Raw genomic sequence first — 26,004 nt, forward strand, 5'->3', positions numbered from 1 at the left:
GGCAGTACCTGGCTGCATGGCCCTCCGCCCTGCTTCACATTTTCAAAAATGTTGTCATCTTGTTGCATTCAGAAAGTGATGGCACGAATCTAAGAATAGTGTGCAAACAATGATCACAGATGAAGAAGTTAAAGCTTAACGCACTGAAGAAAGTGTTCCTCTGATGCATTCATACTGCATTTAAAATCATGTTTCTATCGGATAAAAAGCACAACAGCAGCAAACAGTAAAATGCATCATCAGAAAAGAGCGATGAACTGACCGAGCAGAACGCGTCGCACATTAAATCATACTGTCACGTCAGGATGAAAATATAGGTCGCAGGAGTTAATCTCTCAAGCTGGTTCTTCTCTACATTAGAGGTGGGTGATTGGTAGATTAACAGTCACTAACCGTCACACTTAATGTGTTAGTAGTTAATTCACACACATATTGTAGATGGAATTTGTCCAAATGTGACACAGACGGATCCGATATGCTACGAGCAGAATTTGAAGATGCATGGGAAAGTTTCGTTGTGTCTATCATTTTTGGGGCTTTTCAAAAGACCAAATCATTCCACTGTTTGAGTTCTGAAGACGACAGTAGCTGAACGAAACCACATTCAAAGTATGAGGAAAAAATACTACACACACAAGCTTCCCACACAGGAAGGAGATGCAGTTCTCAGTGTGTTTGTTTGTTTAAAGCTTTAGATGAAGGCAGAATGAAGGCAGAGGTGAATTCAACAAGCCCCGATCATATGCCTCCTTTTCGCACATATCATACCAGCTACTGTGTTGTTGTTTTTTTTTTTAAACCACTCCTCGTCAGGCCTCTGAGTCAGGATCTGACTGAGGCTCAGACATGTTGCTCACCGATGCATCCTCCAACACTAATCATTTTTAATACACGCTGCTCTTAATACCTCTCTATCCAGAGCAAAGAGCAGTCCTGTGCTGAGCCTTTGTTTGGTTTCTCCCCCTTTTGTGCCTCATTGATAATTTCACTACCTACAGATTTATCTTTGTGGCTCTCTGGAGAGTCCTGGGCCATATGTTGGGCACCACAGGATTACACATCCTGACACCCTAAGTAGTAAACTGGTACATTGTTAAAGTGGCTACCAGCTACTTTAACTATATAATAAACACGTTTTTGCTCATAAATCTTTTGTGAATAATGTAATAAGAAAATGAGAAATGACTCAGTCGTAGGTTAAAAAACAGAGCATGGTTGCTGACTAGCTTCCCTGAAGAAGAAATAATAAGACTCAATCTGTTGCTCCACCAACATCCAATGTCGGGTTTGTTGTCAAGAGAGAGTTCCACTTTAGCTTGTAGAGTAATGGTGGTCCATCTATTGGATTAGTGGAGGGATTTCACTGTGGTATTAATCTGAGAAGACAGCAGGCGACCCAGGCTGGGCTCACGCTGAGCTGTTGTGTCTCGCTCTCAGTCTCTGGCTGTCACTCAGCTCGCTGTTTAACCTCCCAGCAGACGCACCGACTGGAACGGGACACCTCTCGGCCAACATGAACCTTTTCTGCTTCTCGCTGGTAGGAGACACTCTTGGCTTTCTGTACCTACTTGACAGGATGGGTTGGGTGGGAGTAGCTGAGGCACGCACACGCGAGCTCAAATACATTGAGTATCTCTAAGTCCAAACACGCTGGGTAAGACACTCAGCGCAGCAAAACTTTATTTTTGTCAAATCATGTCCTAAAAGCAGGGGTGTGTAACTCTTCAGTTTCCTCTTTGTATTATTATTTATTTTAGATTACTGGCCCACTGACTGTTGGAAATGTCCTCCTGATATTGAGTTACTCCACATGCCAAGTGGTGTCACAATTTAAAAAGTACTAAATGAATGTCTGTTTACCATCCAGGAAGGCTGGCAAACTATCGTGTATGCTGTAATTCTGTAATTTAAGATGTCAGGTGTCATAATGCACACATGCAACATTGCAGGTGAGAACAGAAAAAGGAAGTACTGATAACTGAGTTACGATGGCGTGGCAGGCGCAGGCACCACAGTGGCCCTCATATGGGCCTTCAGAACTGATGTGTTCCCACAGCACACACTTGGCACTGAGTGTTTTTATGCTTATTGTTTTTAGTCCGCATCACATGTAGTAGCAGTAATTTCTTGCAAATATACAATTTTTTTCATCGGATATTTCCAGCGCAGGGATTAGATGGATGAAGAGAGAAAAGAGGTTGTGCGTTCCTAGAAGGAATCTAAAGAAACTGAATGAAATTTTGATCTGCAGGATTTCAATCCTCCTTTACATCCATGGCTGACAAGAAAATTTAAAGGAGCTTTAGAGCATCGTCAGCAGCTCGCCCCCACCATCATATCAAATCCTCATAACTCAGATTTCCATGTTTTGCTTCCGTTTGCAATGATGTGAAGCTTTACATACGCTGCATTGTGTATTTAATGTGTCTCAGGCAGGGATGAACTGGAGCATAAAGTTTAAACCGAGGTGTGTGTTGACAGAAATGGATCGCAGTAAAGCATGAAACTGATAGAAAACCTCTGACAGGAGAACTCTTCAGGCTTAATCCAGCAGCGCAGATAAAAACCCATTCACTGAACACACCTACATCAACTTGCACTCATCTTTGACAGCATCTGTGTGTGTCTGTGTGTCCACATGGCGTCAGGAGGGGTCTATGGACAGCCTGTACGAGGTGGTGCAGAACTCAAGCGATGGACCGCCACAGCCCATCCCCAGCCGCTCGTCCAGCCGCTCCTGCAGCCCGGCCGTCCTGCTGGACAACAACACCAAGTGGCGAGGCTCTGGAAGATCTATATCCATGGTGGGTGGGTGTGTGTGTGTGTGTGTGTGGGGGGGGGGGTTCATGCTCTCACATGCTTCTTCTTGCAGAGATTGTGGCTCATGGAGCCACGTGAAGCAACCATGACCAGATTGCATGGGTTCACTTCTCTGAGGAATTGGGACTTGTGGCTTTCCACTGACCCTTACAGCATGAAGCTGATTATGAAATGATGGACAGAGCTACTTTTGAGCTGCTGCAGCCAGAGCTTTTCAAACTGTCTTTTACAGAAGATTGTCATGCAAATGAATTGCCATATCGATGAATCTGCACATGAGAAAAACTAAAATTTATGCTGTGGTGTGTTTTGCTCTTCTGTTTTCCCTTCAGGAGATGCCTCCAATGCAGAGGGCCAACTCTAAGAAAAAGATAAGAAGGTGAGGTCAACATGCTCACCAGGTTTAGAGATTGTTTGGGCAAATATTCTTTTTAGCACTCATCTAAAACAAATTAGTTTACTCTGCTGTAATCAGAATACGAAATGATATTAAAAATCGCCGTAATCCTGTATCAGCAGTATATTTTGTTTTCTTTTCATGTTGGATGTGCGTGCCAGGCAGAACAGAAAGCTGCCCTGCGAGTGAAAGGACTTTCCCATACAGTAATAATATGGTTTGAAAGGCTCCCTGCTTATTTTCTCCGAGGGGTTAATACTGTAAATCCTTCCTGCAGCGGAGCAGACAGGCTCTTCAGCAGTGCACCCACCTCGACCTTATCTTTCATTCTCTTGGTTTAATGTCGTGCTTTGCTCTTCAAAGTGGGATTGAAAGCCCGTCGGGAGCAATTGGAAAAGCTTTAAATGTATTGCCCATAAATTTTGCGGTCTAACTGGTTGCGAATGTTTTTTGAGAAAGACGACCTCTGCCCTGTCGGACCAGCTGAAGGCAGATTATGGCTCTGGGTTTTCTGGACTAAGCAGATTCAAGACCCACCTACTTAGAGTCCCCAGTTGCTTGAACGCCTTTTCTTTCCTTTAAGAGAAACGTAGCTTATCAGCGCGGTTAGATCTCGTTTGCTTTCTCATGAGGAGATGTGGTTCAGTGGTTGAAGTTCTTCTCCTTTATCGTGTGTTGTTGTTGTTATTGTGTCACTACAATTTTAGATAAGTCAAGCATTTCATATCATATCTGATCATTTTGATTGCAGAACACACATATCCAAATCTGCGTCAGACAACGAAACATTGGGTGAGTACAAATATCTCCCCCCTGATGTGATGAATACTGTGAATGCGACTAATTTCAAGGCATAATGAACGACATACCCTCAGAAACACAGAGAGATATTACATTTTGGCAGCTGGTAAGAAAATAATGTCCGTTATTTAGATTAAAACCTCCAATAACCCACCGTACTCTGAAAGTGATTTCATTCAGCCTGTGTTTGTCTCTGGCCTCCATTCACCCCAACGCTTCATTTAAAGCCCTCAGTGTTTACGACTGTCGCCCTCCACTGCAGATCACCCCGGCTGTAATACAGCAGTCTGGCAGGCCGCCAAGAGCCGAGAAGATTTAGTCCACATCACCAACAATCACAATGAAGGTAAATACGAAATAAATAGGTTAAGCTCATCTATACGCCAGCGTTCATTTGGATTCTCAGCATGACGTCTGAAGACATGAGCTGAGCGTTTCCCGCCAGTTCTCCGCTAAAATATCAGCCCAAACGGTTTCATAATGTTCCGCATGAGCAAGCAAATTCAAGTTATTATTATTTTTTTGCTGGCATTTCTACTGTCGCTGGTATTGTTTAATTTATGCGACTGTCAGGACAGTCACACTGATGGACAGCGCTCAGGAGCTCAGCTTTTTTGTGTGGGGATGGGTTGGGTTTTTCTTTTGGTTTTCCCAGTGTTTCATTACCCGGATGACATAAACTGAAAATTGTGCGATGTATTCTTATAGAAATGAGGAAGACTAAACACAGAACAGAAACCAAAGGAGGGAAAGGAGTCCATCACGCTGGCACAAAAAGAAAGGAGAAGCCACCTTCGAGCCAGGTTAGAGCGAAAACCTCCATCAGAGCCGGTTTCACCGCTATTTCAGCTGATATCTTGGAATTCCTTTCACAGATGTATTGGAAGTCTTTGATAAACAGCGCAGCACTAAATAGAATAAAATGATCCTCCCTCTGTGTCAAACTGATCTTGGAGCAGCACGAACATGAACCCGCTGCTCCACCAGAAGTCTGAGATTCATGGTCACATTGCACACGAGGCCGTTTTTAGGAGTTTCAAGCTGCCACCTGCTTGTGACATCCAGAGAGCCTCTGGTGGCCTAAATGGCCCGATAGTTGATTGGGTTTTAAGTGATGCAGATGGCCCAAAGAGAGGTAGCGCCTGCCTTCTGAGTAATCTCTGGGCCACATGTTAGAGGGAGAGATGTCAAAACAAGAGGAGGAAGGACTGTGCGTCTGTGTGCGCCAGTGTTTGGGATGGTGAGGGCGTGGCGGCTTCGTGCCAGCTCGCCCTGTGCCTGGTCTGGCTAATGCCCATCATAGTGAGAAGCAAACAAAGCAGAGTTTGCCAGTGATGGATCAGCAGCAAGTTTCAGCACGTCAAAGCGGTGCAGTTAAAAAGGAAAAGAGACTGCGTCCAACAATTAAAAAAAAAAAATACAAAGTAAAGCATTGGTCATGTTGCATGAGAAGATCTGATGATGGTGCAAGACATTAAAAATGTTATCAAAGGTCCATCCACTACTTTAATTCCCATCCTTTGACAGATTTAGGAATTAAAAGTGTTTATATGGGATGTGTGATGCTTTTTACCAGAGTGTCCACGCCAGCAGATCGGCCACAGAGTCTAAACCTGCCGTCAAACGGAGCCAAAAAACGGGAAAGAAACCAGCTGGGAAGAGCGGGAAAGAGGGGTCAAAGAAAGGTCACAGCTCTGCGGGTAAGAACGCTTTGCAGAAAAATTCCTCCATAATGACACTATCCCCACTTCCTAAATCCAACTGCCCTTTCTGACCTTTCCGTGACTAAGATCTGAATAAGCCTTCTTGCTTACAGTAGCAGAACAACTCATGAAGAAATTATCAAAATGCAACAGTTCTAGTCTCTGACATTTCCTTGAGCTCTTATCTATGTTGTTATTGTGCTGCACAGCCTCAGTGCAGATGTCTGTGGTGTGAAGCTACACAGAGTGCTGCTACACCGCAAACCAACATGTGCTCAACCTGCTGCAGATAAAAAGGCCACCGTTGCTGCATCAAACTAAATGCAAAAGTTCTCGTCCATTGTGAAGTAAATGTTTGAAGAAGCTTTGCCGGAGCATCATTTACTGTCTGATGACACCTCAACACACAACGCACAGACCTGAAGAAACACTCCTCCATTCGAAGCAACCACATTTGTGACTTTTTATTTGAATTCTTCATCTCTCTCAGGACAACCCCCGCCCGCTGCTGTGGGTCCCCCCGTGGGCCCCCGCTACCTGGATGTGCCGTATAGATCAGACAGGAGGCCCTACGCCAGCAAGTCATCCACCCTGCCCGCTCAGGAGAACACAACCCAGGGCCGCTACTCGGACATGGCCAGCCTACCTGGAGGTGCGACGCCCACCCACGCCCACCATCAGCGCTGGAGCAACCCAGGCGAGGGCAGTCCTGCTTGGGGAGCCGTCCAGCACACCTGTCGGAGGCCGCTCACAGAGTATCGCGTGTACTCCCATGAGTGGGACGCGAGACAACAGCAAGTCCACGAGGACGGCCCAAAACGGGACTGTAGACCCCAGATTCCCCCAAAGGTGCCCCGGTCCGTCACTGATGTGGATCTGTCAGAACCAAATGTGAGTTTTTTTTGCTTTGAAACTCTTTTTGCAGCATGCACATTTACAGAGCTGAGGCGTAAACGCAGCTGCAGATTCACGCGACTGGCCTCTGCATTGACCTTTGACAGGCCTTTATTTGTGTTTGGCCCTGCATGCTGTTATATGTGCTGGAATTTAAACAGGTTAATACGGTATTGAAGGACGGGTTCACAAGTTTCCCCTAAACAGACTCATTCCTCCCAGTCTTAACATCTTATTGATTTAAGAGGAAAAGAAAAAAAAAAAAAAAAAAAAAACACACCCCATCGGTGGCACAGGAAGGTAATGCATGCTATCATACACACTGATGAACCGCCTGCATGTTTGTCGACTCCACAACTGTCAACGCACCAAATGCATGAGTGAGCCAGACTGAAATCTCTTCATGATGTTAAAAAAAGTTAGGACATAACACGGCCAGAAGACTCGCATCAGCTGAAAACCCTGCAGCTCCACTTCAAATTGAACTGGGTTTGTCGCGCTGTGATATTTTTCGCTCCGTTGCGGTTCAGTGGAGCTTCTCCGCTGTCACTCAGCACTAATACCACACAACACAGTGCGGATTGACCTTATAGGTCACTGAACTTCTCAAAGCATAGGACTGAAACCCAGCGAGCACGTGCAGCGTGCAGCCGCAGTGACACAGAGCAGTTGTTAAAGCTGAGTGATGACTGAGGGGAGAATTGTCTAAGATGAAAAGGATGATCCATTGCAGAGATTACAGGATCCCTATGGATCTATACTGTCATTGGTCCTTAGATGGTACAGAGGTCAAGAACAGTTCCGTTCAGACATCCACTTTGATGAAGTGACTTCCCAAAAGGGAGATAAAACACTAAAAAAGGCTGGTGTAAGATGGCGTAAGTGTCAGCAAGCAGTCAGATTTTCAGTTAAACGGTACGTGCTATATTACAATCAGACAGCAAATGTTGTTATATCTATAGAAGCAGAAAACCACATTTCAGAGCTTCATCCTTTTCTGACGACAATACAGAAAACCTTTCCCAGCGGTGATTAAAACACAACGATCAGGTGACATTTTCGTACGGTCGATATCTCATTTTCAAATCTTCAGATGAACAACAGAGAGTCAGGAGCCTCTGAAGTAATGGATTAGAAGCTTTAATCTGGACTGGCAGGAGTTTAATGCTGATTGCAAGCAGCGGGATTAGGCAATGGTTTTGACTACAGAATTTCCTTTTCCACAAACATGCCACGATGCAAACACTTTGGTAAATCCCCACTTGGTTAGTGAATGACAGCAATGCACGGGTCCCGTGGGGGAGTCGAACCGGATTCATCGTCCAGGTTCACTGACGAGGCCGTGATTCATATTAAAGGGACAGGTGTTCATTTTTTTTTTAACGATCCACCTTAAACACAGACAGGAGATTGTGCTTTACTCAAACATCAAATGAAACTAAAATATTCACTTCCACGTTGAAGAGCTGAGAAAGCGGAAAGCGTTTCGACAGTGAAGTTGCCTGTTTTGACTGTTCCTGTCATGCATACACTTCCTCAAAAGCTTTCCCCCCAACATGAAGAAATGAGTGCATGAGGATAATTACTTCAGCATCATTTACCAACACTCACTTCCTCATTGCTTTTAAAAGGACCATTTGAGGGATATTGAGCTTAGAATTTAAATAATATTAATATTAATATTATTTTTATACATTCTTTTATTTTCTGCCTGCCGGCTGTTATTTTAGTTTTCGCTGTAAGATCAGTGAGCAAGTGGAAAAATTCTACTGTCAAATTGTGGATATAGATGCGGCACTTCATTCATACATCATGAGTCATCCCAGTGGTCATTTCATCAGGTTATCCTCCATAACTCTGATCTTAGCTAACCTAATACACCAGAAGTCAGTAGCAAATATGTCACTGCTTCATTCATATTTCATGTTGGCTAAGTTTTTATAGATAACAATAAACAAACACCACTCTTACGAAACCCATGTAGTCTTTCCTGGAAGTGGCTGGGATGTTTTCGTCGAGCGGGCCACAAAATGCACACTTAAGCATGGGTTTTTTTTTTTTTTCCCCCTTTCAAGTGCGATGCTGCTACCAGTCGATTGCCTCACATCCTGTGCGTTGTGAGGAAGCAGACCAGTCAGCGCATCAGACAGGCAAACCTGTTAGTTAACGTTTCAGAAGTCAAGTGAGAGCAGTGAAGAGAAGAAGGAGCCGAGTACTGAGATTAGAAAGAATACGCCCAAACTGCAGAAAATGTTACAGAGGGCAGCATCTAACGTGTCAGACAAAGCCAAATGCAGCAAACCGAAGGTAGGTGAGAATTGTTGTTAAAATGATGAACGTACTGAAAATACAGGAGAGAGAAAGAAAGAAGGATAAATCACTGTGTCGGGAGAAACTCTTCTCTGCAAATGTTTACTGGTTGTAGAAGATGTTAGTGTATAACATCATTTCAAATTCATTCAGGAATTATAGTTAGATTTTTAAAAAGCTTTCAGGAAACGCTTTTACCCAAATATAAGCATAAGCATACATTTGTTTATTTTCACATTATAAACCAGACAACAATTCAAACACTGACTACAAACAGGAAAAAGATTGGCTGTAAACTCTGCTGCATCTGCGGAGAGCAGAGTGAAATATGTGGCTGTCAACCCACAGGCTGTCTGTCTAGGAGTTCATATTTAAACCAGGATTTCCAGGGATTATTCATTTATATAATTATTTTGGGTGCTCTGCTGTGGAGATGATGGGGGCTTGGGACGGATTATAATGACTTTTAGTTTTATGAGAAATTGTCGGCAGGGAAGGGGGAAACAATTAAAACAGAGTCACAGTGAAGCAACTATGAATGAACGTCACTGAGTGCACTGAGGACACGATTGTTTATTCCTGTGTTTGTTTTAGATTTTTGTTTTTTAGTTTGTCCCTGCATGTTAATGGAAGCGAATATTTTATTTTTTATATATGTAGCCACACACACACACACACAGCTGGTGGTTTAACTTTTAATATTTTTTACTCTTTTTTGCTTCGTGCAAAATGTGAAGACTCCTTTGGTTTTCCTTAACAGAGTCTTTGAAGCACTTATGAACAGCTACATTGTATAAATATAGTTGAGCCTCAGGACAGCTGAGATAAGTGCTGGTTGATCTTGCTACACTATCAATGCCAGCGATTCTTATTTTTGTTTCTGTTTTTCTTCATAATCTTCCCCCAACACAGCGCTCCACCAGCTTCGGCAGGTTTGAGGGTCTCAGAAATCATCTACCACAGACCAAACTGGAGGAGAATGGAACAAACGTGGTATGTAGAAGTGTTCGTTTTCATATTTCATGCACAAGCACAGAAGATGCTGATGAGTCAGGAGTGCTGTGAAGTAGCATTCAAATATTTGTAGTAGAAGAAAGAGACGATGTTCATCCTGGAAAAAAAACCCAGTTTGACAAAGGAAGTGATGTATGTATGATGTATCTATCCTTTCCTACATTAACTAGATCGGCTCTCTTTTTTCAGCTCACAGAGGAATGTGAAAGCTCAGACCCACACAAATCAGCTGGACTTGGGAAGAAGATGAAAGCTATTTCACTGACCATGCGCAGAAAAATGGGGAAGAAACATGCAAAGTCTTTTTCTGAGGAAACAGTAAGTAACCAAAGTGGTCCAAAGTAAAAGTGTGTGCTGATTAAACAGGGTTTACACACAGCCATAAATAAATACATTTCTCTTAGATTGAAACACATAAAACACCTGTTTGCACAAATGATCAGAAAACCCCTTTTGACATGTGGTTAAAGACTCAGTCAGCCTCAATTACAGCAAACCTGCACTGTTTTTCTCAAGAGTCTTATCTTCACCTCTTTTGAACCCACATCCGGTGACGCGGTTGCTGGCAATATTTAAATGAGACGCCTCGTTCTGACCTACACCAGAAAGTGTCTTGTTGCATTTTTTTTTTTTTTTTTGCGCCTGTGTGTTTCTCTGACACCAACACAGAGATAAGATGAAACATTTCAACTAAATTTCACAACCTACATTTTCACCTGAAGATCTTTGTCCTAGTTTAGTTTAGTTGTTAGACTCATCGGGCTGCGGCGGTTTGGACATGTGTGGTCTACATTTCGTTCATTATTGATTAAACGCTAAAAAGAGGTCGTGCTTTTTGCTATCCAGGGTGAGGACACAGACAAGGAGGACAAAGACGGAGAGACAGACAGCAGCACACCAGCTGAGAAAAACCCGGCAAAGTCAAGCAACTCCTTAGAAAGTCTCTACAGCGGCCAGAGCTCCTCTAGTAAGCATCTGCACATTCTGTAAACCAGATAAAGCATATGTAGAGTGTTATTTTTATGTATTAGCTCAGCATGCAGTGTAAGTACAGTAGTACAGTGTAATCATGCTGTGTTGTGTTGTGTCTGTGGGTTCAGGTGGTGTGACCAGTGAGTCCAATGGCTCTGCTCAGAAAGACGGCGTGAAGCTGGAGGAGGACGGGTCCTACCAGGGCCAGTTCTGCGGCAGAGCTCGGGTCCACACAGACTTTGTTCCCAGCCCATACGACACAGATTCTCTCAAACTCAAGGTAACATACAGCAGTGAAGCTGTGCAGACTCGTCTGAGAACAGAAACGGAAATCATTTGTTTAGATAGAAAGATTGCATTGCATCTGAACTGACTGCACAATTAGCAAATATGCAAAATCAACCACATCCTTCTGATAAATTTCCTAGGTGGGTGACATCATCAACATCATCAGCAAGCCTCCGATGGGCATCTGGACAGGAATGCTAAACAGCAAAGTGGGAACATTCAAGTTCATCTATGTGAATGTTTTGGAGGAGGAAGAGGAAGAAGAGGAAGAAGCTCCCAAGATCAGACAACAGAAGCTCTGCAAGAGACCCCGACCTAAAACGCTGCTGGAGTTACTGGAGCGGCTGAAACTTGAGGTGAGCGTGGGACGCCGTTCGGCTGGGGTCACTCTTGTTTCAGACAGTTCAGATCGTCACAGGAGAGCCATTAAAAACAGAGCGAATCCTTTTCGACACCACCTGCTTGTGTTGTGAACCTTTGCAAGGAAGTTAATGTGCAATTTCTGGTTTCAGCGCCTCAGAATACATCACATATACAAATAAATGTACCTGTCCTATATTTTTAAAAACTTATTCTCAGAAATAGAAAAAAGGGTGGCATACTTCATGTAACTGAATCACTGCGGTGAGCAATTTGGGACCAAACCAACCACTTTGTACCACAGATGACCTGTGACCTGATGGGGGGGTTTTAGGTGTGTTGGTAGTTGTGAAAACAGCTGCTTCGGTTTTGCAGGAATACGCCTCTGCCCTGCTGCTAAATGGCTACCAGACAGTGGAGGACCTGATGCACCTGGAGGAGAAACACCTGATAGAGCTGAACGTCAAAGACCCCGACCACAGACAGAGGCTTCTCGCTGCTGCTGAGTGTCGCTACACAGAAGGTTAGAAACACACCAAACTGACTACTCCTTAGAATAATCACAATAAACAAGTCAGATGAAGACGATGATGAAAATATGACAGTTTGGCATTGAATAACTTTTTCAAAAGTTATCCATCAGCAGTGAATCCCTGGACCAGAGACTAACACTCATCCAAGCCAACCTCAATTCGTTCTATTTTTAGAATTACATAAACATCAATTTACTGCTCATTGTCAGTTTGGTTAAAAATGTTTCATTTCAGTAATGAATTAACCAAGAATCAAAATACTTCTGTGCTTTAATTTGTAAAATGAAAGCTGAGACATTTGTGGCACACTAATAGAAATAGAAATATATCCTGCACACTGTGAGAGGCTCATCTGTGATTTCCTATTACTCAGATAGAAAGTGCTTAAGAGGGCAGAAGTTGTTCCTGTAATCTATTGTCTTGAAGCAGGAGGCTGCTGATTATCGCAGAGAAGGAACAACATTCCCTGGCTAGTTTTGTTTAGTCTATTCACGTGTTACTGAATATGTGCATACAAAGCAAAGTAAAGGTCATTGTACTGATTTTTTTTTTTTTTTGAATGTTTGGGTGACAGTTTGACTAAACAGATGGCTGAGGCGCAGCGTGATCCTGCCAAGCTTGTTGACTCACATGAGATGCCAGTAATTTAATCAAGCTCAACTCCATTAGCCTAGTGCTTTGGCAACCTGGATACAAAGATTCACAGCTTGTCTCTGCAAGGTAGAAAGATAAAAATAAAACAAAACAAACAAAAAAAACCGAAACAAAACGAAACAAAACGTATGTCAGGTCAATAGTTTTACTCTGTAGAAGTATAAATTAAAAATCTAATTGGATGTAAGGAGTGTTTTGTGCTTCTGTTTGAGGGATTACACCTGCATATATGGGTCATGTGCATTCATTATGCACGTTGCTATGGATTGCGTAACAGGAAATCAAATAATCTGAATATGTTAATTTCCGCTGACTTTTTTTTTTTTTTCCTTCACTTGTGTGGTTGGAAATAGAAACTTGTGATATTATGACATTTGGTTTAACTTTGAGTTTGTGACCACAGGTGATGATGTCAGGGAGGCGGAGGAGCACAAATCCTCTCACAGTCACCAGGAAGAAGACAGCGATTGTCCCAGAGACTCGGGCTGCTTCATCCCGTCTGAATGTTCAGACAGTAAGGAGGAGGCGGAGTGACTCACACATGCTGTGGATTCTTCACATACTCGTTTGTCACATGGATGGAGTCGCAGGTTATTTCCTTATGAGCGATGGTGTCAACAATTATCTCTTAAATTCTCTCAGAATGTCATGTTAATATCCGTTATTCCAACAAGCATACAATTTTTTTTTTCTGAAAGTGTGACACACATAAGAACAAATAACCTGTGCTCTAAATGTCATCTGATCCATTTGTCAGTTTATCAAGTTCATCATCAAGCTGTTTTTTTATGTTGTTGAAGAGGTGACATTTCATTGATTTAATGTCACGTTTTCTTGTATTTATTACATTCCAAATCATTCAGTGTTAATGCCTTTATTTATCAAAGCTGTGTCATTTTAACCTTTCTGATTAAGTCAATGCCACCTTTTTTCTGGTTGTGTGAATGAAATGATATCGTTGAATGGATGTGATTAAAACATAGCATCTGTACATTTAAATTTTGCCTATAATGCAATCTGTACTGAAAAACATGTTTGAACGTGTGTGTGGGTGAGAAAGACTGAGATTGTTTGTGTGAGCATATTAAAGTCAGACTTGTCTGTTTTCTCAACTTTTTTGTAAATAAAATGAAATAAATAAGATTAAATTAATGTTATGTATCGGATGGAGTTATTTAACGAATTAATAAGACAGTAAAAAAAATAATTTGGCACACAAAATTTCACATTTTCTCGCTATTATTAACTTTTCCATCAGACTACGTTATTTCCGCTTTACTGTTTTGGCTCTACCTGATTGGCTGCAAATGCATCTACGTCACGTTTGTCGCACGTTGCTAGAGTCGATGGGATCTGTAGTAAAAAAAAGCCAAAGGCTTCTGCGTTTGCGGTGGCGCCGTAAACTACATCACCCAGAAGCCCCCGGGAGCAACGTTGACGTGTATTTTACTGGTACTCCGAAAATACATTTTCTGTTTCGCATCATCCGTCTGGTTAGCAAAGCCGGACGTGGAGCGGTTTTTACCGGCACATTGTGGCTGTTAAACGGGTTGTTTCTTCACAAAGACGACGCGTGACGATGTCCGGAGAAATTTCTATGATTGGTGAGTTGTGGAAGCGGGTCGTTTGTTTGTTTTCTTTTTTTTTTTTTAGGAAGCAGCCGGTGTCTGGATGCTAACACACGGAGCTAACTGTTTACGCGTGCCGTTGCCCGTTCAGGTTCGGTGATCCTGGCCCTGTTCCTGGCCGGATATCTGGGCCAGCAGTACTTACCGCCCCCGAAGCCCAGAGTGATCGGCCTGGACCTGGGCACCACCTTCTGCTCCGTGGGCGTCTTCCATCCAGGCGGCGGCGAAGTGGAGGTGATAGCGGATGAGGACGGGAGGAAGAGCATCCCCAGCGCCGTCTCCTTCACCGCCACCGCGGTGCTGGCCGGACACGAAGCCGTGGACCTGGCCGACACCAACCCGCAAAACACCATCTACGATGCCAAGAGGTTCATCGGGAAGATATTTGAGCCGGAGGTCCTGGAGCAGGAGAGTGCTCGGTACCCGTTTAAGGTGGGTGAGCAGCGGCCGCTGTCTCCTCCAGTCACACGTTCACCTCCGCCTGCTTTTCTTTAGCGAAGCTCTTTGAAGGAAACTTTTGGGGTTTGTGGCTCTTTCAGTCTCTCTGGCTGGTTTTTCTTTTTCTTTGGATTTCGTTAGCAGCGTGACTTCGATATATTGCCCCTGATATTGATAAAAAGGTTTCTTCATGGTGACTGCTGTTCTCTCTGCGCCTTCTCCCTCAGGTGACGAACAACAACGGAAGTGCGGAGTTTCTCATATCCACCAACCACACCTTCGCCGTGACCCCAGAGTTCATTGGCTCCAGGCTGCTGCTGAAGATGAAGAAGATGGCGGAGCGACAGCTGGGTGTGCCCCTCCAGAAAGCTGTCATCTCTGTGCCTGCAGAGTTTGACGAGAGGCAGAGGAATTACACAGTCAGAGCTGCCAACCTGGCAGGTCAGTTCTCTAACCATCCTTAAGATGTTACTGTAAAAATTCGAGCATGCCCATCAACTCGTGTTGCTGTCTTGCAGGCCTGGAGGTCCTGCGTGTGATCAACGAGCCCACAGCTGCAGCCTTGGCCTACGGCCTGCACAAGAAGGACGTCTTCAACGTGCTGGTGGTGGATCTCGGTGGAGGAACCCTGGATGTGTCTCTGCTCAACAAACAGGGGGGCATGTTTCTGACCAGAGCCATGGCAGGTTGGTGCTTCAGTGTGTCAGCATCAAGAGAAAGGAAATAATGTAAAGCCTTGCAAAGCAATAATTTTAAAGCACAATTTATTTATTTCTTCTGTGTCCTGATTGGAGTGCATTTAACTGTTCAGGGAAATGAAATCTGTTTATTTCTGTGCTTGTTATCTCAAACATCCCAAAGCAGTTTAAAGAATGTATTATGTTGATTATTTTTCAGGAAACAACAAGCTAGGAGGCCAAGACTTCAGTCAGCGGTTGCTCCAATACACCACAGAACGAGTGCGACAGGAATTTGGCGTCCCACCGACCCTTAAAGAGGACATCCATCGCCTAAGACAGGCTGTAGAAGCTGCCAAGCTCAACCTCACCCTCCAACCCAGCGTAACAATCAAGGTGCCCCTGCATCTTCACACAGACGGAACCTCCGAGTCACCAGAAAGCCCCGCCCCTGTGCCGGTTCTCTTCCAGGCTGTGATCACACGTGAGCTGTTTGAGGAGCTCAACAAGGACCTTTTCCAGAAGATTCTGGCCCCTGTGGAGACGGTGTTGGCTGAGGGCCACCTGGAGAGGGAGGACGTAGATGAGATCGTCTTGGTCGGCGGGTCCACCAGGATACCACGGATCAGGAAGCTGATCAGCGAGTACTTTGGGAAGGAGCCCAACACATCAGTCGACCCTGATTTGGCTGTGGTCACAGGTGTAGCTATTCAGGCTGGCATCATGGGCGGTTCATGGCCTTTGCAAGTGAGCGCTATAGAAATCCCCAACAGACACCTGCGCAAGACGAACTTTAGCTGATCCTGATTATGTTATATTTATTAAGATAGAAGCCACACCACAGATTCCAAACTGAATTTAACATCTGCTAAGGTGAGAAGCATGCACAACAAAAATCACTGTCGTAGAATTGAAGACGTACAAGACAGTCAGATTTCTAACTCATTTTGTGCGTTGTCTGTACAAGGTGGCGGTAACAAACAAAAAAAAAAAAAAGAAGTGGAGATGTGTTGAAACTTACCAGTGTTCCTCTTTGAAATGTAATTGATAACATCTGTGGAGGTCGACACTTCACTTCTCCTTGTCAGAGTCACAGCTGCTTTTGTTGTGCAAAGCTTCAGCACAACAATGAAATTTCCAGTGAAATGTGAATGAAAAGTTCTCTGTTATATATTTGCTAATCCTTCTCGCTTCACTGACAATGCTCAGTTAAGGTAGCTACTTCAAGGATGTTCAAATCAGGGAACAACCACTCATTTAGAGGGCTTAAAGTCAGTATCTCTTCAGCTATTTATTTATTTATTCGTGTTAACAGTATGGCTATGTGTGTTTGTGTATGCAAGCCTTTTCACATCTTCCTATCCAAAGTGGGTAAATGCACCTTTTTGTGCCAGTTTCAGAAAGCTGCTAATATTATTAAGGGAAAGTTAATGGAAACTGCTCCTAAATTCAGTGGTTCAGAGAGAGGCCTTTGTCCACGTCCCTGAGATAACTTTATATCCACTGGAAGGCAACTGGGACGCCTCAAATATACACAGTTACTTTCAAACACACTCACTGCAATACAGACTGCTCGCCTCACCCTCAAAGGTATCCTGGTGAGCCAACAGATGAGGGTGTGTCTTGAGGAAAGCCTTAATGTTCACACAATACTTAAATCATTCACATCACTGGCCCTCCCTTTGAAGAGGCTTCGGGTCAGATTGTTGGCCTATAACAGGGATGGATGTAACTATTTCAGTGCTGCACTTTGAACCAACATTTTTGTGCAATACTTTTATTTTTCAATAATAGCAATTATTTTCCCACTTTAAATAATTGTGCTGCACATGAGTGTGGGACAACAGACTGCTTTTGCTGCCGTACGTAGAGGTGAACTCTGGTCATCCTGCTGAAGGACCAAAGCCTTTCATTACTGGTGCCTTGTGTGTTTGTTTAGAGAGGTGTTACTGTTGCATGATGTTAGGTCACAGTGCCTAAAATGTTTAATAATTTAGGGTCATCTGCATTTATGTCGGTTGACAGCAGGCTGGTTATTGCAACTCATTGTATTTCTTTGAAAACTCTGTAGCTCAAGTAGAGACGGTCCAGTGAGTATTACCATTAGCACCTTACAGTACATTCCTTTGAACCAATCAAATTTTTCTGAACTTGATTCATAAGAAACTTTTATTTCCTTTCCTCAGATTATTTATGTTGTAATTGAGATCTTGATGTGAGAGACTTAAGCTAAGAAGAAGTAAATTGCACACACTGCTGTCTGTATGATATTCTACAAATAGTTCCACTCCCTGTGAAGTCCCTGGGGGGGGAGAAAAAAAAAAAAAAGGCAACGAGACTAGGATTTATTTTTATATTTCACATTTCACTCATCGGCGCAGAGCCACCTACAGAATAAATTAAATTGCTATGACCTATTAAAACTGCATTTCTGAACTTCTCCCCTGTCTTCATTTAGAGAAAATATTTCCTTGTGTGTTCTGAATGCATCACACGCTCCTGACATTCTCCAGATGTTGGGAAAGATGCTGCAGTTGGTTTTAGGGATGGTCTTTAAAAGAAGGTGGATTAACCCAAAGTTCCTGTTAGTAAAATCATTTTCCAAATGACTAAAACAAAGAGAAACCCGTACTTCTTTCAGTTGCTAACTGACTCACTTTCGAAGTGAGTTCAGAAGCAAACTGTGAAGTGAACTTCTATGTTAAAGTCACAGACATGCAATCAGAAACAGTGAACAAGAGACCATTAGGACAGGCGTGTATTTGGAGGATTTTTGATGCTTTTACTTATAAGCAACAATAATACCCCAAGAACGTCAACACAAAACACAATCCATTTCTTGACCCTGTGCAGCTTGGTCTAATGTCTGTAGTCAAGTCCTTCAGTTAGCTTGGAGCTTTATTTTCACATCCAGCACCCAATTTATTGAGCTTAGCGCATTCAGTTTCACACAAGAAACCACCATTAAGATGCATTTTATGTTTGCCAGCACAGACGCTGCGCAGCAAGTGAACCGACTTCCATCACCACTAGACTATTGCTATTCTTACTATTTAAATCTGAACCGCTGTTCAAATGCAGTTCTTAGAGCATCTCTCACACTGGTTCACCTTTTATGTACAACACATTCAACGTAGCACAGCACACAGGGTAAAAAATACATCTGCAGTCAGGATACACACAATATACCTTACACATCTTTACAAAAAAAAAAAAAAAAAAAAAAATCCAAAACACATTCACCATTAGCAGACAACACAAATCTCCACCACAAACTATTTTTACCAGTTCCTCTTCAGGTTGCACACTAGGAGCACAGCTCACAAGTCATTTGATATGATCATTACTGTAACATGCACTGATCAAAAGTAAGGGGGGGGGACTGCTATCAAAAATATCTTACATACATCGTGTGAACTTTTCACCTGGAGGAGAAGGCAGGACCTTTGTAAACAGCTTGTTTGTATATTTTTTTTTTGTTTTTTCTACTTGAAATACAAATATGTTAGTACTATTATGAACACCAGCACGGTGGAGTGCTGACAGAAGGCTCATGCTGCATTCAAGGATCATAAAAAGCCTTGTTAAAAAGAAATCCATTCGCTAAGAGAAGATAATTTACATTTACAGTGTTTAAAATAATGAACGGCTTTGGAAAGTTAGCTCAAAGAATCAGGAAACTGTAAGGTGGGGGGGGGGGGTGCTCGTGGACAAACACGTGTGAGAGGAGGAGGCCGCAGATTTGGCGAATCTCATCAATAAAAAGTGCATGTGGTATACAGTATTGGTGACGAGCAAAAACCTATTTACACGATGTACACGCAGCAGCTGGGTGGTGTTTTCTCCATCAGATACAGCAGTCTGTCAGTTCATCAGTAGGACAGAGGAGAACAGACTAGCACAGGAATGATTTGGACACAGATCGTTTGTCGTTCCACCATCTCACCGGCTGAGCTCCAATCACTGGCCGATGCCCTGGTTGGTGTAGTAGTCGTAGTCGTTATCTGCGTACAGCTCCTCGGCGCTGCCAACTCCGTTCCTCACCTCTGGGGGGCACCAAAGGACGAAGCAAAGCAATAAATGTAAGGGTCAGAAAAACTATGACACAGCTTCGCTTGCATGAAATCTCACACCTTCGGTCAGAGTTGAAAAAAATAAGACGCAAACTTGGACTGAAATGGAGGAAATGATGGAGAACAATGAGGTGGCACTGACGCGGCTTACCTTTCACCCCCAGCACAAACCGCTGTCAAGACAGACTGGGGCGTCTCTAAGCTCCCCAACACACAACGCTGTCTCCAATGGGAGGAATGTGGCGGGAGTTTTTGATGCAGGAAGTGATTGATGAATGGATGAAGGGGAGAAGGGCAAAAGGAGGCAGAGGGGTGGCAGTTCTCGAGGGATGCAATGGATGCATAGAAAAAAAACACACAAAAAAAAAAAAAAGGAGGAGGGGGAGTCACTGCTGGCGGAGGAGATGGAGAGGAGGTAGGATGGACAGGAGGTGGTGTGCATCACATGAGGGATGGAGGAGGCAGGCGGCTACTGGGGCTGACCTTCAACATGGGAAAAGAGGAGGAGGAAGAAGGAGAAGAAGAGGGGGAGCGAGAACATTCACAGATACTCAGACAGGTGCATGCTGGGATTGGGTGACATGCCTGCAGGGCACCTGAAACATTCACTCCTCGCCTTCTAGTTGAAAAGGTTGAGACTGCTCGTGTGAGTCAAATCAGTAAACTGAAATGTGAAGTGCAAAAAGGAGTTGTTTTTTTTTTAGTTCAGGTGCCCAAATAAACAACAACAACAACAACAACAACACACTAAGTCTTCAAAGGCTGCTGAACATGGGTGCATGCCTTCCCTCTCTGAGCGAGGGCCTTACCAGAAAAGATGAGTTTCTCCTTCATGACGCTGATGTCCCGACTGGATCTCCTGACGGTGGCGCTCAGCATGATCTGCTCAGGGTTGTAGCTGTGCATGCCGCTCATCCGATACCTGCGGGAAAACACGTTAGGTCAGCAATCCCACTGAGACAACATGAGAAAGCTGTGAATACTGCTCAGTAGCTCTGAGACAGAATGTTTGAGCTTTAGTCTTTTTGTATTTATAAACCCTCCTTAGCTGCACCCGATGCTGTTATTAATGGCCAATATAGCTTTCACTAAAGCTTTAAGAAATCATCCATAAGCTATTATTGAAAGCTTAATTTTGGGTTGCCAGGTTGTGCATACTCAACTTGAGTTTTGTTTATCTGTTTTCTTTAAGTGGTCATAATGCTGCTGATCCATCAGTAAATGGTCTTTTCTTAAATGGACTTTGGCATGAATGCCCTGCAGCCTTTGTCCGGAGGACAAGTGGTCCGATCAATAAAGGACATTTTTCACAACCTGGCAACCCTCGAGTCACTTCTATTAACAGATCTACTCATCAGCATTAAAAGACTCATTACCCATTAACAACCTGTACTGAAGCTATACCTAAAATATGTTACATATATTATGCTTTAAATACTTAAAATATTAAAATACTTAAAATAATTAAAATACTTAAATAATTTAAATGCTTAAATAATTAAAATGCTTTACCCTGCACATGATGAAAATTTTTAAAACACTAACTTAAAATTCAGGATGAGATTTGGCTCTCATCTGAGAGAAATTATGATCAGTCAAAGAAGAGGAATTCATTTCCCGGATGTGGAAATGATGTCCTTCCTCTAGCGAACGGCCTTGATTTCAATTAACTGAAGCGCAGCAGTCACAGTGAACCAATGACTAATGCACGGAGGCATTCAGGAACAGATATGCAGACAAATGAGGATTTAATTCAACAGTGTCACTAAAAGCCAATCCTGAGGCACTTCCCCCCGATGAAGGCAAACCCCTAGTTCAGTTTGGGCGCTTAGTCGTTTGGCTTAATGAGATGGATAATAAAATTAAAATCTCACCGGGGACTTAATGCTGTGTGGCAAGAAAGCAATGATTTTTCTTTCAGCCCACACAGATAGACATGAGCGCTTCCCTCCAGAAGAAAGAGGCAGAAGTGCTTTACAACGATTTAGGTGAGATGCAGAAAAGTAAGACAGAGAAAAAGAAAAATATTGAAGGACAGTAAAGTAAGGTGGAGCAAAAAGAAATCTAATGGAGATAAATAACAAGAGCAACAGAAACAATAGAAAAGGGATGGAAATAACAGAAACCTCCAAAAACAACCACAAAAAAAAAAAAGGGGGACAAAACAATGACAGACAGAAAGAGGGTGAAAAGAGAGAAGACTTTGGGTCAGGTAGGCGACCCAGTTACCTGATCATGTGATAGCTGAGAGAAGATGCCAGAATGCAGCAGAAGGAGGAGGAGAAGAGCATGCACATCAGGCAGAGGAGAAAGGACGAGGAAGGAGAGGCGGAAGGACAAAAAAAGGACAAAAGGAAGGCAGGAGACAAGAGAGGTCAGTTCAGAAGCCAGCAGAAGCTGCACCAGATCGGAGAAATAAATAAATAAATCCCAGATTCAATGAGACGAATACTGCAGGCTGTGTGATTCGTACAGTTTAGACGTGTGCCCCTCTGGTTTGTGGCTGCACGGACACACAACAGCTTATAAAAGCACACAGAAAGATGCTCTTAAATAACCATGTGCAACCTCATTTCACTTCAAGGTCATTACAGTTAAAAAAAAATAATAATAATGAAAACACACACGAATACTGCGGCCACTGAGAACAGACACAAACTCTTCATTCACCAGCAGAAAAAAGGAGAAACGTTAACTCTTCCCCCATGTTAGTGATTCGACTGCAGTTACGGCACCGTGGGATTCTACTTACTTCTGGAAAACAAATATTCCTATGACTACAACAAAGGAGATGAGGTCTGCGGACACCCATATCAGGCAGTATCCATTTGGTCTCTGGAAAACACATAAAAGAGACACACACACACACAAAATAATTGAATTGTGCTCTCAACATGTTCATGGCAGGATCCACCACTGGATGGCGTTGTATGTCGACAGTACATGAGCTTAACTGTCTATCTGGACATTGCATCATATTTTGATAAATAAAATGCATTTATTGACACCAAAGTAGAAAAAGAAAAAAAAAGTTCTTTTAAATGCGATCTTAAAAAAAAACAAAAAGCAGACCAAGAAGAAGAAAACCTGGCAAACGTAGCTCTGCTCTAAATGTTCTTCATCTGGCCTTTATAACGTCCAGTGGCAGTGGTTTTTAGGAGACAACTGAACGAGGATAGTGACGAAGTTCGTCCTTCTGCTGTGCTGGTGCTTCAGATGAGTGTTGGAAAAAATAATAGGATACTATGTTCAGTACAGTGGATGAGCTCAAGTGGAAGCTAAGGTCCCTTTATTGATATCACCCAGTAAAAATCCAATTTATTCATGTGGAGGAGGTGCGGCTAAAGGAGAGGAGACGAGCTGTAGGGACACGTTACGGTTTGAATCTAGCATATTAAAAAAAGTCTCTGTTCAAGAAATGTTTCAGGTACGTTTTAGTCAAAGAACAAGGTGACAGGTCCTCACCATGAGCCAGATGGGATAAGGCACCTTTCTGAGGATATGTGGGGCCTCCGAGGAGACCGATGACACCCCGCTGCACCACAGCACCGAGTACAGCCAGGGCTCGTTGACGGTGTAGAGCGTGACGTTGACGTGGCTGTTGGACAAATCACTGCAACCAATTGCACACATTCAAAACCAGTTCACAAATATAGAATTCACGTATTAAGCTGTCCGCATGGCTTATGTGTGTGTGTGTGTGTGTGTGTGTGTGTCTGTCTACCGGATGTCCTCTGTGCTCGCCTGGTTGTATCTGAGCAGCAGCCTGCTGATGCCCGACTGATTGAGGCTTTGAGGGCTCAGTTTCTCCACCGAGGTCTGGATCAGAGCAGGTGCCTGCTGTCGCACCTGAGCTCTGTGCTCGTCTGGAGTCCACATCACCTGCGCACACACACAGTTACTCTTGTCACTATGAAACAGTCTCATTAATATTAATGAAGCTGCGGGGGCTGAATGCACATGAGGGCCCTTACGTCGCCCTTACAAATCCAGAGCTTTTGTTGAAATGAAATACATTATGAACAAGCAAGCAGCCACCATGCAGCGGAGAGCGCTACACATGAGGTAGATTGGCTGCTCAGTTCCTGTACACCTACCAGGCTCTGGGGAACCCCCGATTGCTGCACGGCTTGAAGCGTATCATTGATCCAGCTGTCGTAGCAGGGGTGTTCTGGAGGCGGTCTCCTGAGCCTGAAAACCACTGTGCTGTTATGATAGGAGGCCAGCCTGAGAAGCTGCTCCAGGCTGCACACACACTGGTTGGCAATCAGAGCCGTCTCATGCTGGGACAGCGTCCGCACGGTCCAGAAGGGGTCATCCTGAGACAGAGGGACAGAGCGGCGTGAGGCTATCGCTGGTTTTATCGTTTAACATACAGTGGACTCGAGGCTGTGACGCTCATGCTGCCGGAAATACAAACGTGCTTCCGGAAACCATGAACCTTGTAGGTGCTTTAAATCACAGCATCTAGCGCTGCCTTATGAAGGCAGGACCGACAGGAAATAAAAATGGTGGAATGTTGTTCCCAATTTCCTCTGCTTCGGTGCTCCCACACTGGATATTTATATTTGTCTTCCATGATCTACTTCACTTTTATGATAAAAAAAAAAAAAGAAAAAGAAATATATATATAGTTGTTATATTGTTAATGTCAACAATGTTATTGGTAACATGTTACGTAATCAGGACAAATTAGGGAAATGCTCAGTAATACACAGGGAACAATCTCACACAAAAGTAATAGAGGATTTTCTTGGCATCCAATATTCTTCCACAATACGCACAAATGCAGTGTAAACAGACTGAAGGGAGGGTGGAGGAAGCAACGCACATTCAAACACTGACACAGCAGAAGTGTCTTTGTACAGTCATCTGATCTCATAATTTAAGATCCTGGGGAAAATATTTAACAAACACATTTTAAAGTGCAAAATGAGAAGACAAGGCATGGACATCTCACAGAGTACAAATACAAGAAGACGTCAGTAAAGTGTCGAAGGATTAAAGTGGAGCTCAGTGCCAGCGCACTTCTTAGTAACAACAAGTAACAGCTTTCCATTTCTCATAGCTGTTGCTTACGTGGCCTCACGCAGGGAACAACAACCAGGACATCCAGTACTCATCAACTTCAGTTTGGAACTAGTCTAGAAATGATCCTGAGCCACTCTGAAACATGAATGCACCCGGAGATCGATGAGTGGAGCAAAGAGCTCTCATGATTCAGGCGGCTGATGACCTTTATCACACATCAGTGCTGTAAAAAGAGCTAAAATGGCTTTAAACCGAGCTCAAAAAGTTAGCAAGCAGGATCTACCTGAAGGAACCACTGCCCTGCGTTGAGCTGCTGCAGATCTGTCCAGTTGAATGAGGAGGCTTCGTCCATCCGTCTGTCTGGGAAAACCTTCTCCACGTCCGTGGTCCTCCGCAGGGTGCGATCGTGCATCAGGAAGGGCACTCCGTCCACGCTGGTGACCAGAGAGAGGTTAAGATTATTACAATCAGGGAAGAAGGACGAGCGGCAGTATAGACAGAATAGAAATGCTATCTATAGACACACAATCTGAATCCTTCAATTATATAACTTACTTCATGGCATGCTAATTTAGGAAGTGGCCCCTTTGAATGATTAGTTGACGAGTGTACGTTTATGAGAAACTGGCTTGGATCAAAGTCTTGGCTTATCATGCTCCACCTCTTTGTCCATTATTCAATTACCCTGGAGTTGGCCAGAGTCACGTTCTGCTAAGAAGGGAGCAGCTATAGGTATATTGATTATTTCTGCTTCACTTTCATGAGACTGCATCGTCGATTGGAATCAACTCCCCCGCGGTAAAGAATAACTCACTATTGTCACTCACATAACTTCGGTGTGTCTGTTTAGAATCGAAAATGACCTGAACTAACATCACCGAAGTTCACCTCAGCTGAAGAAATGTGTCTTGTCAAACAAGAGCCAAAGAGAAAAGGAGAGAGGACGCAGGATTCGTCTGGTGGTGAGAGAGAAATCTGCTGTTCCATAACACATTATCATTCTGACACAACCGTGACGACACAAAGAGCCCACCCGTTTCTCGATATTAGTCAAATCTGTGAGTGAGAAAGAAAAGTGTGAACATGAATAGGAAGTGTTCATTTCCAAGATGTAATAATTAGAAGAAATAATAAACAGATATATTAAACAGATGCAAATGAAACAGGCAGGAAAGCGTGTTGTGATTGTGTGTGTCTGTCTGTTGGAGCGGAGCCTCATTGTCGCTCTGGCTGTCATCAAGTCTAATTACTCAGCACAGTCAGGAGCTCACCTGTCAGCGGCCTACACTAATCACACAGCCATTCACGTCTCCCGAGGACACTACAGGGAACATAGTGAGCGCACAAACACACGCGGACACACACACACGGCGCCAAGGTGGTTGCTAATACAATAAGGGAGTCTGCAGCT

At 43.5% G+C, this 26,004-nt stretch overlaps 3 protein-coding genes across 4 annotated transcripts in view; 2 read left to right on the top strand and 1 right to left on the bottom strand.

Annotated features, from left to right (window-relative positions):
• Positions 1–1,513: 1,513 nt before the first annotated feature.
• LOC115052522 (uncharacterized) lies at positions 1,514–13,893 on the top strand. Its single transcript, XM_029516675.1, has 15 exons — positions 1,514–1,537; positions 2,649–2,804; positions 3,153–3,199; positions 4,246–4,364; positions 4,727–4,821; positions 5,595–5,718; positions 6,212–6,744; positions 8,791–8,922; positions 9,838–9,918; positions 10,129–10,257; positions 10,786–10,906; positions 11,034–11,191; positions 11,340–11,555; positions 11,935–12,082; positions 13,150–13,893. Exons 1-15 carry the CDS (start codon positions 1,514–1,516, stop codon positions 13,278–13,280), a joined length of 2,214 nt encoding a protein of 737 aa, XP_029372535.1. The 3' UTR covers positions 13,281–13,893.
• A 320-nt stretch (positions 13,894–14,213) lies between these two features.
• On the top strand, positions 14,214–17,917 carry hspa13 (heat shock protein 70 family, member 13). The gene is made up of 5 exons (XM_029516988.1): positions 14,214–14,350; positions 14,466–14,806; positions 15,040–15,253; positions 15,331–15,498; positions 15,710–17,917. Exons 1-5 carry the CDS (start codon positions 14,326–14,328, stop codon positions 16,288–16,290), a joined length of 1,329 nt encoding a protein of 442 aa, XP_029372848.1. The 5' UTR covers positions 14,214–14,325; the 3' UTR covers positions 16,291–17,917.
• The window catches only part of gdpd5b (glycerophosphodiester phosphodiesterase domain containing 5b), a 36,468-nt gene continuing 28,268 nt past the window's right edge, over positions 17,805–26,004 (bottom strand). Inside the window, exons 10-17 of one of the 2 annotated variants that reach the window (XR_003841385.1) lie at positions 24,877–25,027; positions 23,660–23,881; positions 23,287–23,444; positions 23,028–23,175; positions 22,315–22,397; positions 20,372–20,484; positions 19,714–20,045; positions 17,805–19,535 (exon numbers count right to left, since the gene is read on the bottom strand). Coding sequence is in view for 1 of the 2 variants with exons in the window: in XM_029516987.1 (XP_029372847.1) it covers positions 19,450–19,535; positions 20,372–20,484; positions 21,792–21,806; positions 22,315–22,397; positions 23,028–23,175; positions 23,287–23,444; positions 23,660–23,881; positions 24,877–25,027 (976 nt within the window). In the remaining variant the exon portion in view is untranslated. Of the gene's footprint in view, positions 19,536–19,713; positions 20,046–20,371; positions 20,485–21,791; positions 21,807–22,314; positions 22,398–23,027; positions 23,176–23,286; positions 23,445–23,659; positions 23,882–24,876; positions 25,028–26,004 lie in introns of both variants that reach the window. The other variant, XM_029516987.1, reaches the window with a different exon arrangement.

This window comes from Echeneis naucrates, chromosome 13 (genome assembly GCF_900963305.1).
Source record: "Echeneis naucrates chromosome 13, fEcheNa1.1, whole genome shotgun sequence".
Taxonomy (NCBI): Eukaryota; Metazoa; Chordata; class Actinopteri; order Carangiformes; family Echeneidae; genus Echeneis; species Echeneis naucrates.

Coding starts and splice junctions, on each gene's coding strand:
- LOC115052522 (XM_029516675.1), top strand. CDS start 1,514: ATGAACCTTTTCTGCTTCTCGCTG. Junction 2,805..3,152: donor CTGGAAGATCTATATCCATG/GTGGGTGGGTGT, acceptor TTTTCCCTTCAG/GAGATGCCTCCAATGCAGAG. Junction 4,822..5,594: donor AGAAGCCACCTTCGAGCCAG/GTTAGAGCGAAA, acceptor GCTTTTTACCAG/AGTGTCCACGCCAGCAGATC.
- hspa13 (XM_029516988.1), top strand. CDS start 14,326: ATGTCCGGAGAAATTTCTATGATTG. Junction 14,351..14,465: donor CGGAGAAATTTCTATGATTG/GTGAGTTGTGGA, acceptor TTGCCCGTTCAG/GTTCGGTGATCCTGGCCCTG. Junction 15,499..15,709: donor TCTGACCAGAGCCATGGCAG/GTTGGTGCTTCA, acceptor ATTATTTTTCAG/GAAACAACAAGCTAGGAGGC.